Here is a 15,369-nt window from a genome sequence, read left to right as displayed (position 1 = left end):
CCAAAATGGAGTTTCCCAGAGAGAAGAGAACATTCCCAGGGTGGCTGGCAAATCAGCAGTGCAGTATGGGAAGGAGCTCTGCTTCTGACTGCAATCCAGTGCTGACCTTTCCTTGCCAACATGCAGCTGACCTCAGGAAACCCCTTGCTGGCAGCCAGTTCGGGTGTAGACCTCCTTGGTGATCAGTTCCTCCGATTAGTTCCCACACAGTATCATGCTGGTTGGTACCCATGGCTTCTTGAGAGCCAGATGTTTCAATTGGGCAATTTAAACACGATGGCTGAGCTGGCAGTAAAAATGGCATTCCACTTCCAGGACAGATTACAACTAATGCCCCATTTGCAATTTCCTTTCATTTCAACAAAAATATCTATTTCTCACAGATTACAGTGAAATTTTAATCACGAACTGGACCTTTTAATCATCATTTATGTATGTTACCTATGCACTGATACTTACTATGTACACTTCTCAAAGCACAGAAACAGCTCCCAAACACTTGAAAAGTACCTATAAAAATTTATCTTTTCAATTTTTATAAACTTCTTAATAAAAACATTTACCAAGTTCTAATCTGCTGTGCATACTTCTGCAACAACTCTCTCATTTTAAACTAATATTTTGAAGATTCCAACTCTTGCCTATTTGTCAAGAAGTTAATTATATCTCTCCTGCACCCCAGGAATGTAGGGTATTACACAGAAGGTGTTCAAGATTACACTTATCCAATCATAGTTTTCTACCAAATTCCTGAGAATTTAAATAGGCCTAAAAATGCATTAACCAAAAAGTTAGATGCCACATTATAAAAACTTGCTAGAAACTTAAATTATTGAAAGGTAACTACCAAAAAAACCCCAGTGTTTTTATAACCGGAGCAGGACCCTATGGGGCCTTCTGGGGACAGACCCCTCCCCTCACGTCCTCTGCCTGCCTCTCTCAATTTTTTTTTCTCAGCCTATCTCTTGTTTGTAGAAAAGCTGTAGTCTCCCAGGCCTCCCCTGAGTCACAAAAGGCTGACTCAAAAATTAATGATTGAAAGTACATGAACGTGTAGTGACAAAAGCAGCAACTGGGCCAGGAGAACTGGTAACAATGTAAACAGTCAGCCATATGGCAGTCACAGAATCTTTAGTTCCTCCCTGAAGTACCTAGATAACAGTATCTGATGCACATTCCTGAGCTGTTTTACAGATGCTGAAACTCCACCAAAGGGAAGCTGGAGCCTAAGGATTGATAACATTAACCTCTGTGGCACTGCCCTGTTACCTCACCATCAACCAATCAGAGAATGGCTGATCACACATCCTGTGACTCCCTTCCCTCATCTTGCCTTTAAAAATGCTCCCCTAAAACCCATTGGGGAGCTCAGGTTTTTTGAGCATTAGCTGCTCCGGACTCCTTGTCTGGTGCCTTACAACCTGGTGTCAGTAGATTGGCTTTACTGCACATGGGCGAGCAGACCCAACATTTTAATAGCATTAATTTTGCTAATACTGGCTGTTTGTTCATTTTAATGTCACAAGTCAATTTTAAGACAGATTTCAAAATCACTTGTGGAAAGTCAGAGAATACTCAAAGTTCAGCGTGATATGGGAGAAAGAATAGAAAACATGGAATTTAGTGTTAGATGATCTCAATTTAAATCTCAGCTCTGCTGTTTAGTAAGCTGTAAACTATGGGTGAGAAATATAACCTCTCCGGGTGTTTCTTCATTCACAATTCTGAGCCAAATACTACCCTACAGGTGGTTGTGCGGGTTAAATGGGATTAATGAGTCAAAGCAGATACTCAATAAATATTCCTGCATCCTAGGAGTAAAACTTTAATTAAATGGAACACAAATACCTGTATACCACAATTAACCGAAGTTTTCAGGGCAAATTTTAAGAACATCTGCCTTAAAATCAGAAAGATCTCAGTTCAACTCAGCCCTATCACCTAGGAGATAAGTTATCCTGCGCAAGTCACTCCTGTCTCTGAGCCTCCTCGTCATCTATAACACAGAAAATCAGTCATCTTATGGGGAAGAAGGTGAGCATTAAATGAGTTAATGCGCATAGAGCATCTGGCACAGTGTTTTTCAGTTTATGGATTTTCTTTACATTATTTTTTAAAAGGCAGTGAATTATTGAATTATATTCAACATGCTCTTTTCTTTAAAGAGGAAAAATGACTCAATTCACTTAGGAAAGATTCCTAAAGAGGACTGAAACAAGAAAAGATGGAATCATCTTCATTTACATCTCCTTTTCATTTGGAAAGCTCTGAGACAGCTTATCAAGAGACTTAATTTTTTATTTTAGTACAGCAGCATGCAAGGGGAAAAAATGGGTAAAATAAAAATATGAAAGATAATATGAACCAAGATTGGCCAAAACAGAAGCAAACAGGTCATGTAAGCTGTACCCAAAATTGAGCCACATGTTTGATTTAATAACAACTGTCCCATAACCTGAATAACTCATTTCATAAAACCTGATCTGAAGTTTTTCTAACAATCCACACAGAGCCCATAAGATTGTCTGAGATAAAATTAGAGCCCGTTTTGTCTCTAATCTTCATATAGTATTTTTTATACATAAACTTTTAAATGACTGACACAAAACAGTTAATGTGCTTTTTTCCCTCATACCTAGAGTTCTATTTTTTTAAACATTTACTACTACCTATTTATCATCCTCTTTAAAAAAAAAATCAACATGCAACGCTTTCAAAGGAAAAGTAGTGTTCTTGATTCTGTCATCTCTACAACAAATAAATAATAAAACCTAGTAACATTATCCAGAATTAAGAAAATTATTAGCATTCTGCAAACTAAAACAAGACAAATAAAGAACACAGAGCTAATTCACTTTCAAATGTATGAGTCAATCAGATAATGGTTGAACCAAACCACCCATTTAAAAAAACAAGCAAACTTACCTAGCCACGTCAAATGATTGTGCCTTCTGTAATTTAGTGTTTAACTGTGACCCTGGACCAGATCTACTAAAGGAAGAACTCTTTGGCAATGTGGCTGCTGAAAAAATAAATAAATGTTGAATAATTTTAATTTTACAAAAGTAAGAAACATTTCCCTATTTATAAAAATTAAAATGCATAGTTATCAAATCTGAGGCAGAAATTATTCCTCCCTTCTTACCATTCCAGACTCAAAAAGTTATTCCCTCCTTGCTTCCTGCCCTCTAGCCAAAAGTGTTTTACTAGTTCCTTCAGAAAACCACCTTACTCGGTAGTAATGTTTACATCCATAAAATCTGACTCTTCATTAGACACTTAGTATCACATTTTAGAGGATCTGTTCCAATAGTTAAAGAAGTAACAGCTTAAATAGATAGCTGGCATATTCTTAACTGCACTGAAGGAGCTGAAGTATTAGTTCCAGATGTAAGAGCCAAGAAGTCACAGACTTGTCTTGGCCAGATGACACGTAATGCCAGGAAGGGCCAGCTTTTGTGTCTGAGTCTCATTCAAGCTGGTTAGCTGTGTGTCAGGAGAAAAACTTCGAGCCTTAACCAACATTCCCTTCAAACTTGCCTACTGTCTTGCAACATTCGCCACAAAAGAAAACAAGACACAGTGCGGGGATTCATGGCTACTACTGGAAAAATAATTACAAGCATTTTCTCAGCTGCCATCACACCTGCAGTCACGGTCTCCTATGAAAGATAAACTACCTGTGAAAAGAACATCTTAAAAACAAGAGGTCGATTTGGATTCTGTGGCTATAACTTAGAGACACATCCTGACAGATGTAATAAATGCGGAGGCCTAGGCAGATTCATATATAAGGCTCAAACCCACACTGTCAGTCACTTACGAATTTATTCAGACATATCCGAAGTACTTAAAAAACAAAAAAAAAACCTTTCCATATTGATATGAATCCCTTCTGATTTGTTAGACTAAGACCATCTACATCTACACTATGCTTTTCTTTAACTAAAGGGAAAAAGACTTTGAATAAAGTCTCAATTAAGCAAGCATGTAATACTATAACCTTAATATATTTAGCCATTCAATAGACTTCCTTCCCCCTCTATGCCTGATTCACTCCACCTCCTCAAAAAAAAGAAAGGCAATGTTCTTTTTTTTCCTCCCACATAATTCTACTCCTAAGGGATTGGCTTGTTTATTAGCAATTCATGGCAGCTGAAGAAAAGTAGTAAATGATACATGGAAATAAAAAGTGTTCAAATACTGTTCAAACTTGAGCTGCTCTCATCAAGGCCTTGTAAGGAAATTATGCTCTTGGTTTTAGCTGTTGAGTTCACCTCTGTGTACAATGGCACCCAAAGCTTCATAATTTCATTCTCCTTTCCCTCTCTCTAGCCTAGCTCATCCCCAAAATGAGACATTAAATGAGAAAAAAGAAAAAACTGAAGATGATTTCTTCTGGAATAAAATACCATTTAAATATAATCAGAACGTGAAGACAGAAAACGAGAATGAAGAGTAAAATACAGGTAAAAGTTTGGCCTGTGGCTTCAGCAGGTCACGTACCAGGATGAGTGAATGCAGGCAGAGGCTGTATGACAGGGGGCGTCCCGTTAGCCAGAGGAGGCACTCCTGCCGCAGGAACAGAGGATACTAGCGGGGGAGACATTCCGACAACAGGAATGGAACCCATTGGCACTGGAGCAACAGCGGTCAGCGGTGGCATGCTGGCGATACCTCCCATACCTATGAAGGGAAAAATCCCAACAAAATTCACATGGAACCACATTTCAACATTCAATGATAATTAATCCAGGACTGCATGGAGAAGAAAATCCCTTTCCAGTTGTAATACAGTTCCATTTAAAATATGAATTCAGATTAATCATTTTGAAGGGGAGTAAAAATTGTCAAGGATCATATCAAAAGGGCTCAAGACCCAACTTAAAGAAGGATCTACTGGCCAAAGTTGAGGATCAATAAGAATAATAACTGCAGTGGACTGAAAGCCACCAAAGAGAATTCAATTCACAATGATTTTTTTTTAATCCTAATTGGTCACCATAGGCAATCAATTTATTTTGAAAACTAGTACATAAAGGCAGAAAATAAACATTTATCCTGCCTTTCTTTTATTGACTGAACCTCAGAGTAATCAAACATTTGATGAGAAAGTTTCTCTTTATAGAAGTATTCTAACCAAAAAATGAAGAAACGATAGAAACTAAAATAGATGTTTCTATTCTTTTAGTTTCTCTATCCTAACTTGTGATATGGTGATATAATAAGAAATATATATCTGGTCTCTGTCCCCAGGTCTTGATTCCTGGCAGAGCTCCTAAAACCCTTTTAATTTCCTGACTGATAGGAACATCTTTTGCCAAAACATTTGGTCTCAGTCCCTGGTTCCTGACACAGAGCTTTTAAGATCCTTGGAATCTCTAGAGTGGTAAGAGTATCTTTGTGTGTTTGATGTGGTGACTGATGGCTGGGGACCCCTAAATAGCTGCAGGATGGGAGCTGGTCACGGGAAAGATCACAGCATGATTAGAGAGTTGGAACTCTCAGCCCCACCCAACTCCCACCTCCACACAGACCTCAGGGGAAGGCAGAGGGGCTGGACACTGAGCTAATCAAATGCTACCGATTTAATCCATTATGCCTGCATAATGAAACCTCCATAACAACTCCTACATACCAAGGTTTGGAGAGCTTCTAGGCTGGTGAACAAATCCACGTGCTGGGAGGGTGGCGCTCCCCAACTCCACGGGGACAGAAGCTCCTGCACTCAGGACCCGTCCGGACCTTACACTATGCACCTCTCCATCTGCCTGTTCATCTGTATCCTTTATAATATGCTTTATAACAAACCAGAGAATGTAAGTAAATGTTTCCCTAAGTTTGGTGAGCTGTTCTAGCAAATTATAGAAAACGGGAGAAGAGTTTGTGGGAGCCTCTGATTTTTAGTCAAGTCGGACAGAGCATGGGTACCCTGTGGCCCATTACTTGTGACTCAAGTCTGAAGTGAGGGCAGTCTTGTGAGACCGAACGCTTAAACCTGTGGAATCTGACGCTGACTACCAGAGTTAGCGTCAGAATTGAATTTAATTATAAGATATAAAGTTAGTGTCCGGAGAGTTGGAAAATTGGTTGGTGTGGTTTTTCTGGACACAAAATTCTTGGCTGATTCTTTCCCTGAGAATCCTAAATATGTCACTCCATTTCCTTCCAGCATGAAGCACTGCTGCAGAAAAGTCTGAAGATATTCTAATTTTCTTTCTCATTAGCCATGTGTTTTCTTTTTCTTTGGGCCCAAATGATTTTTTGTCTTACTAGAATGTATCTTAGTGTTGATCTTTCCAGGTCGATCTTCTCGGGCACATACTATATATATTCGTTCAAATTTAGCTTCAAACCTTTTATGTCAAGAAACTGTCTTGAACTAGTTTTTGCCATTTGTTCTGTTCCCTTGCTTTGGTTTCCTTCTTCAGAGACCCCAACTAACCTACTCAATTCTCTTTGCCTTCAACATTTGCCACTTTTTCTCAAATTCTTTGTATCTCTTTTTTCATTTCCTTTTAATGTTTGAAATCTTCCTCTTTTTACCTTCTATTTCCTTTCAGATAGTCTCTCTTGTGTTGCTTCTGGCTCACTCTTCATTTCTGAAATGACTCTTTCTTTTATGTCTCATTCTTTCCTGAGTGGTCACCTGATTTCTGGGGTTTTAAAATTCTGATCTCTGTTAGTCTTTCATGACTCGCATCATTTTCTTAGTACCTTTCAGGTTGTTTTGAAATAGTAGGTTACTGATGTGCTGTCATCGTCCACAGGGGTGTTACTCGGCTCTTCATCCTCTTTTTTCTAATAATAACCGTGTGTGGGATTTGACCTTGGCCTGATACTGCCTGATGCTCGTTTTGATATGAGCCTTGACTCCTGGGATTTCCAGGCTCGTTCTCCTCCCCCACTTTGGTCTGGACCTTCTCCTCCTTCTGTCTCTGTGTCGGTGCCCTGCTTAATTTTTATTCCACTCCCAGTCACTTCTCCTCAGTGTGAGATCCTGTCCCCAAAGGCAGCCTTGTTGGGCCAGTGCTGAGAGTTCACAGGGACCAGATCTTGCAGGTCTTCTTATTCTCTAACATCATAATTTTTCCATTTTAAGTTACCTACTCAGCTCCTAAATTGCCACTGCAAAGACTATCATCCTTGTACCAACTGACTGCCTTTTCTGAATGAATGAGTGTTTTCTGAATACTTCTAAATAAACACACCTACCAGAGGCTGTGCTTCAGATGCCATCCCTCATGACGGTGCTAAGTCTCAATTCCTGAAGTTTCACCCTCTCTCCTCAACCACTGACGGAAGCACTTCCCACCATAAACACACCATTCTTCAGCTGACATGCTCCCCTTACAGTTAAACCCTCCCCTCTTCCAAGCCTCCAGCAGGCTTCTGTCCCTACCACTCCAAGGAGTTCGTCAAGGTGAGGTCCAAGCTCGTCTTGCCAAATCCAATTACTTTTCTGTCCTATTCTTACTCAGTCCCTCAGAAGCAACTTGAACAATGGGGCACTCCCCTCCGAAACACTTTTCCTTGGCTACTAGGACACCAACTTCCTCCCACTTCACTCTGTTTCTGGCTTCTTCCCTTTCACTAGAGCTTTAAATGTCACAGACCGCCAAGGCCTGGACCTAGGTCTTCCGCCTACTCTAAAGCTACACTTCATCAACCTAAGTAAAGAGGGAAACTGAGGCAAACTTGAATTACCAGAAGTTGAGTTTATGCAGGCATAGCAGAAGAACTGCAATTCTGATATGCCTGGTTTTTTTTTGGTGGGGGGGGGCGGTGGGCACCACGCGGCATGTGGGATCTTAGTTCCCCAACCAGGGATTGACAACCCTGTGCCCCCTGCGTTGGAAGCGTGTAATCTTAACCACTGGTCCGCCAGGGAAGTCCCAAGAATTGCAATTCTGGACACGCCAACTGCGGTAAGCTACAAGTGAGACCTCTGAGGCTTTGGGGTGGGCTGGATACATGGGCAAGGATCACAAAGAGGAGGGAATTCAATTAGAGTCCAAGCAGCAAGTTCATTGGCTTGAGGAGGAGAAGAGACTTTTGCAGGATGTTCGTTAGTCAAGGGATCAGTTTTGATTTTCTATAAATGCCTGACCAGTCCCTTGGTCCTTAAGTTTCATTTTCCTGAGGACCCATGCATGAGATTCTCCATTTTATATCCTCTGGTTCCATTTAAGATTGAAATCTTCACACTTCTCTCTAAGATACCGTATCCAGCCCCGGGGCTTTCAATGCCATCCGCACCCAAACTCACCCAGAACTGACGGATCCCTCCTGAGTTGCAGACATACAGATTCACCTGCCTCCTTCACATCTCGACTTGGAAATCAACGAGGCCCCTCAAACTTGAAATGGTCAAAATCTGATTTATTTTTTTCTCCACAATACAGGATATCATGAATCTAATTCTACCCTATCTTCCACGTTTATTATCACCACCCAGATCTAAATTACCATAACCTCTTGCCTATGGAAAAAGACTCCTTACTGATTTCCCTTTTACTTGTCCCCCTGCAATACAGTCTTCAAATAATACAAATGACAAAACAACAAACAAAAAATAACAACACCAAAGAAACAAAAATAGTCTTCAGATAACACAGATTTTTTTTTCTAAGTGTCTATCAACCATGTCACACCCCTGCTTCAAAGCTTTCAACTGCACTTAGACAAAAATGCTAACTCTTTAGTGGTTTTATCAGGCCCCAAACCACCTGCCTCCTGCCTTACCTCCCTGACCTTAAGGCCTAAGGATACTTCAGCTACAAGGGAAGTATCTCATTTTTGTTCCTCTCACACACCAAGCTTTGCCTTAGGACCTGTTGCTTTTGCCTGGGGGTCTTCTCCCCTCACGAGGCTCTCATGCTTAAGTCAGCTCAAAAGTTATCTCCTCGGAAAATTCTCCCCTAACCACCGGGTCCTACTTGTCTCTATCATATTACCCCATTTTATGGAATTATTTGTTTGCTTCCCCCAACTTGTCAACAAGCTCCATAGCAACAGGAGCCATGATGTCTTGCTCACCACCATCTTCCCAGCAACTAGGACACACAATCAGGGCTTAAAAATATTGATTGGTCTGACTTAATAAAACCATGGACTCTGGCAAAAACAAAAGCAACAACCTCCCCCTGAAACAGTTGAGTCCAGAGTATAAGAAGAATGATGCTGTGTGCAAATACACTGAAGGAAGAAGGTATGAGGCATACTCACAGAATGTCCTTAAACACAGTTGGCAAATCACAATATCACTGCACCCCATTTTCCTCTTCTTAACAAAAATGATTATCCAACCCCTAGCCAGCCTTAATTCCACAGTGTGTTAACATTTGCATTAACCTTGGAAGAGTGACAATGCCCCATGTCACCCTCATGATTTAGTGATAAGGAAGGTGGGAAGAGAGAAGGAAATAAGGAAACCAAGAGCCTTCAGGAAAACTGAGTTTGAACAGGCTCCACCTCCCTTTCAGAAACATGGTCTCAAGCAGACTGTTCAACTTCTTGGAATCTCAGGTCTCTCGTTTGTATAAGAGAGCCAATAATCTCTGCATACTTTTAGGGTTACTGTTGTGACCAGATAAAATACTATATGTAAAGACAGACCACAGGGCTAGGAAACCCATGGTCAGATAATGTCTAATATTAATTAGAAAATAATAATAGTAATAAATTATGTTCTCAAGTAGCCAGAAGAAGTATAAGAAAAAAAAATTACCTTGGCAAAGGCCAGATCTTTTTTTTTTTTTTGCAGTACGCGGCCCTCTCACTGTTGCGGCCTCTCCCGTTGCGGAGCACAGGCTCCGGACGCACAGGCTCAGTGGCCATGGCTCACGGGCCCAGCCGCTCCGTGGCATGTGGGATCCTCCCGGACTGGGGCACGAACCCGTGTCCCCTGCATCGGCAGGCGGACTCTCAACCACTGCGCCACCAGGGAAGCCCCAAAGGCCAGATCTTTGAGTAAACTTGGGCAAAGTGGATTAAGACCATGTACTTTTAACTTCTCTTTATTTTCTATAATTCCCTCATGATTTATCTTCTTGAAAACAGTTTACTGAGAAGGGTGACGTGACGAGAAGGAGGGGAGGGAAAGCAGTGGAGAAGCTGGGGGTAAGAGCTAAGGTCTGGCTGGCAGGAGGGCAGCTAAGAAATCCTGGCTTCCCTTAGAGGCCAGGGCAGGTTACTCAGCTGACTGTAAAACCCTCTGGGCAGTGAGGCCACCCCTCCTGAAAATAAATCGGCACTATCCCTAGCGTTGAAATTCCTATAGCAGGATGGACTAAGACGAGACATATTATATGTCAGAGGAAGAATTACTGACACCCGGGTTTCTGGGAAAAAGAGGCAATGGGATGCCTGTGGTTATCCGACCCTTTCTCCACTCCGAGGTTTCTTCTTGCAGCCCCGGAAGGGAGGCCAAAAGAAAACCAAACACCCTTTAGCTGTTTTGGGTTTCGACCAAACGCTGGCTACAGGGCCCTTCAGAGATTCAGAGTAACTTCTACTTTTAACTAAGCTGGTTAACTGAGGACTAGAAACCGCGAACACACGATGGACAAGATCAACAGGGGCCCTGGTCCCTTGCAGCCTATGGCACTGCTCACCTCTGCTCTTCCTGGCCTTTGCTCTCACGTGACTTCTTGAGTTTTCCTTCTTCTCTTGGATCAGTGTCCTACTTGCCTAACCCAAAACCTGTAACCTTCCCGTTAAAATATCCAGACTTGCGGCTCAACCTCACCAAAAGAAAGGCAGTGCATAGTTTGTTTGTTTTTCATAGTGAACCTTTAAGTAAAAGCATAGCATTCATTTATCTCAGCTTATCATTAATTGTATCAGAGACAACCTGAATGACTATTGACTGTCCCCTCCCAAACCTCCTTCACTTTACTCCCTGTCATCAGATACATCAGGATGAAGAGAGAGAAGGAAACTCTATCCACAATTTTTGTGTTTTGTTTAAACTGTCTAAGAACTTTCCCATGAATCAGATGTTGGATCTGATTACTGTAATCTTTAAATCAACCTAAATAATTAAAGTCTAGGTTGAGAACAGGTAAGAAATCAGAACTGTTGGTGATCTTAGCTGACTAATTACCATTTAATTTTTAAGAAAAACATCTGACTAAAAGACAGCTTTTTATGGAATTATGTTTTAAATTGGGATAATAATGGATTTTTTTCCCTGTGGAATTTTGTTCTAAGAAATAACTTAGGACTTCCCTGGCAGTCCAGTGGTTAAGACTCGGCACTTCCAATCCAGGGGGTGAGGGTTTGATCCCTGGTCCGGGAACTAAGATCCCATGTGCTACGCGGCGTGGCAAAAAAAAAGAAAAAAAACTTAATATGGCCAATTGCCTCATTACTGTGAATAAAATACATATTTCTTAATACCATAAAGAAAAGGAGCACAAGGAAACACAAAGATGCTCTGGAAACACAAAACTTTTCAAAAGGAAGTATGTGACAATGTGAAAGGTCAAGAATCCAATAAGAGCAAGAAAGAAACAGAAGATGCAGCAGGACACTGCAAGTTTGTTCCTTTTTCCCTGACAATCTGCACCTTTGATTTCATTTTTTGTTGGTGTTCTGTCAGAATTTAATGTGTAAACAAATACAGAAAAATAAGCACTACAGCAACAAAACAGGTTTGCATCTTATATAGAAATTTTAAAGACAATTCACCAACAAGTATGAGGTTAATCTCTGTATTAAAGCTTACCTTCTTATAGAATAATTTAGCAGTCTCTGAGATTTTAAGCCAGAAAAACAAGACTCATGCTGGTAAAGCAACCTGCAAATACCTTCTGTCTGTTCTCACAATTAGTCTACTTCAAACATAAAAAGACCTTCCAAAGGAGGAAGACACTGCACTTAATGGAGATTGCTGGGACCTTCCTGGGAAATCCTTGCCCAGAGGAGACGCTTTACCACCTGCAGGACTAAAATGGTGGCAACAAATTGAAAGCCAGGAAAAGATTCCTGTAGCTTTGGTGTATTTGCCCAATTTAAGTGTTACCTTCAGATGTATAATAAAGCAAGTAAACAGAACCATAAAGAAAAGCTTTCTATAAATTAAATGGTATTTGGCTATAGTACTAAGGAGGTGAGAGAATAAGAAACTTATGTTAATTATCAATCCTAAATGACTACTTGCCCATTGCAACTGAAAACTGAGGACTCTAAGTATGGCAGATTGCTAATACTTTAGAGTGTTTTATTCATGTTTTCCACTGAGAATCCTTAAAATGTTTGATAAGCTCCTTTAACTAAGAAATCACATAGGGACTTCCCTGGTGGCGCAGTGGTTGAGAGTCCGCCTGCCGATGCAGGGGACACGGGTTCGTGCCCCAGTCCGGGAGGTTACCGCGTGCCGCGGAGCGGCTGGGCCCGCGAGCCATGGCCGCTGAGCCTGCGCGTCCGGGGCCTGTGCTCCGCAATGGGAGAGGACGCAGCGGTGAGAGGCCTGCGTACCGCAAAAAAAAAAAAAGAAATCACATAGGATCAATACAATACTGAACTAACAATGGTCCTCACACCCATACTGCATTATCTGAGGAAATATTACAATTCAAAGTGGTCTTTTTCCTGAGAAAGCCATGTTACAAAATGGCACAAGACAATGCACATTTTCTCCATTTTTTTCCACCAGCAAATAAGAAGGGAAAATCAGATTATAATATATTTTATGAGGAAAACATGTTTGTTTCTTAAAACTGTTTTCAATCACTTTTCCGTCTACGATTATTTTTTTTTTTTTGCGGTACGCGGGCCTCTCACTGCTGTGGCCTCTCCCGTTGCGGAGCACAGGCTCCGGACGCACAGGCTCAGCGGCCACGGCTCACGGGCCCAGCTCCACGGCACGTGGGATCTTCCCGGACCGGGGCACGAACCCATGTCCCCTGCATCGGCAGGCGGACTCTCAACCACTGCGCCACCAGGGAAGCCCCATCTACAATTTTTTAAAGGGTGAGAACCAAATTTAAATTAAGAATGACCATTTCTACAAGGTGAGAGAATGAATACATATGGTAAACTTTGTACTTTATATTAAAGTGAAGAAACTAAGGCACAGAAAAGTTAATCAAGCTCAATTTCAAGGTTGAGTTTAATAGTAAAGGTAGAAATAGAATCTAGAGCTCTGATTCTCAGGTTAGAGGGTAATGGGTGGTATCTTCCCAAGACGGAAACATTTATTTCTTTTGGTGGGTAATGTTCATAAATCATTTTTAAAATATATAATATGAATTTCCTTGAAAATCTTTGGCATATGTGAGTCACTGGAGGCTGAAGTTTATAGAAATCCTCTCCCCCACCCCAATACAAAAAGGGAGGGGAGCTAGTTTTTAAATGAATCAAAAAAGATTAATCTTGAATGGATAAAGAAGATGTGGCACATATATACAATGGAATATTACTCAGCCATAAAAAGAAACGAAATTCAGTTATTTGTAGTGAGGTGGATGGACCTAGAGTCTGTCATACAGAGTGAAGTAAGTCAGAAAGAGAAAGACAAATACCATATGCTAATACATATATACGGGATCTTAAAAAAAAAAAAGGGTTATGAAGAACCTAGGGGCAGGACAGGAATAAAGACACAGATGTAGAGAATGGACTTGAGGACATGGGGGGGGGGAAGGGTAAGCTGGGATGAAGTGAGAGAGTGGCATGGACTAATATATACACTACCAAACGCAAAATAGATAGCTAGTGGGAAGCAGCCACATAGCACAGGGAGATCAGTTTGGTGCTTTGTGACCACCTAGAGGGGTGGGATAGGGAGGGTGGGAGGGAGATGCAGGTGGGAGGGAGATGCAAAAGGGAGGAGATATGGGGATATATGTATATGTATATGTATAGCTGATTCACTTTGTTATAAAGCAGAAACTAACACACCATTGTAAAGCAATTATACTCCAATAAAGATGTTTAAAAAGAAAAGATTAATCTTAATTTCAAAGTGACCTGAGTTTTATTCTGCATTGTTATAGAAATCAATTGGATAGCTGAGTCCTGTGAAACGTCACAGAGGGCACTACACCTCACAGATTACACACACATGTATCCTGCAATGAGATTTATATGACTAGAACTTAGTCCACATTTTTATAAAGTACAAAATTAAATCTCAGTCTAAGTTTTCATAAGCCAATGACTCAAAGATATCAAACTTGTTACAGTGGGATGATTAATTCATATATTGTATGCTATGGAGTTAGCCCCCAATTCAGGTGTTTTTATTATTCATCCCAGGCCTTTGTACTGGTTGAGATGTAAGCTGTGAAATTTATTTATTTGCTTTCATTTTGATTACTCTCATCCCAGGGTTAGAATGTGACCATGCTTCTTCCCTTCCATCATTATCTTTCTGCACAGGGCCATCATTTTTCAGACAGAATACTTCCTAGAACTTCACAATGCTACAGACTGAGAGAGGAGGGTGGGAGAAGGGAAATAGTTATTTTAAAAACATGTAATGAAATATAGGAACCAACTCCTTTTCAGACTCACCAAACGCTGGTGCACTAGAAATAGCAACTGGTTGCTGTTTCATGACAGGGGGAAGTGCGGAGGGGAGCTGATATCCTTGTAGCTTCAGTTTGATGAGTTTCATAGCTATGGAAAACTCCACTTGATCCATTCTTCCATCATTATTCATATCAGCAAGCGCCCTGCAAACCAACAGCATGGGCTTAGAATGACTGTGACCTTAAAAGAACCTTTCCCAAACCACCACTCCCACCCACACAAAAACTAAATAATCAGCTCCCTCGGTCCCGGGGAAAACGAAACAAAACAAAACTTGTTTACCAAGCTGTAGGGAAAAACTGAAAAGGTTTTATATAAATATGAAATATGTTTTATTGTGTTACTCTCTACTTTTACGATACACATGGTAATTTTCAGTCTGAATGTCAGGATATATACTATGGACATCAAATGGGGTTTCTGTTTGGAGTGAGAAAAATGTTCTAAACTGGGTAGTGGTGATGGTTGCACAATTCTGGAAAGACTAAAAACCAATGAACTATACACTTTAAAACTGCGACTTTTGTTATGTGAATTATGTGACAATAAAGCTATTAGGAGGAAAAAAGTATTTAGAAACAGAGTTTATTTCTAGATACTTGATTAGATTGCATCAACTCCTCTGTGGGGTTCTACAAACCTCACCATGGGGATGTGACACACTATGCTCTACTATACTGTAATACTAGCATACTTTCAAAGCTCTGGAAATTCATTAAATGACCTTACAAATGCACTTACTATTTGAAAGTGGTACTCAAACAAACGGTCAAGTCAATTTCCAATGAGTTATTATGTAAAGCATTTCTCTCAAATAAGAGTAAGAGG

The 15,369-nt window shown here is 40.7% G+C and overlaps 1 protein-coding gene across 3 annotated transcripts in view; it reads right to left on the bottom strand.

The window, feature by feature from the left end:
• The window catches only part of ITSN1 (intersectin 1), a 230,390-nt gene that overhangs the window by 139,057 nt on the left and 75,964 nt on the right, over positions 1–15,369 (bottom strand). For all 3 annotated transcript variants that reach the window (XM_060150881.1, XM_060150879.1, XM_060150880.1), the window contains exons 5-7: positions 14,524–14,684; positions 4,507–4,686; positions 2,926–3,022 (exon numbers count right to left, since the gene is read on the bottom strand). In XM_060150881.1, coding sequence (XP_060006864.1) covers positions 2,926–3,022; positions 4,507–4,686; positions 14,524–14,684 — 438 coding nt within the window. The remainder of the gene's footprint in view (positions 1–2,925; positions 3,023–4,506; positions 4,687–14,523; positions 14,685–15,369) is intronic.

This window comes from Lagenorhynchus albirostris, chromosome 5 (assembly GCF_949774975.1).
Source record: "Lagenorhynchus albirostris chromosome 5, mLagAlb1.1, whole genome shotgun sequence".
NCBI classification, from domain to species: Eukaryota; Metazoa; Chordata; class Mammalia; order Artiodactyla; family Delphinidae; genus Lagenorhynchus; species Lagenorhynchus albirostris.
The sequence above is the reverse complement of the archived record's forward strand: the minus strand, read 5'-3'. Positions and strand labels throughout refer to the sequence as shown.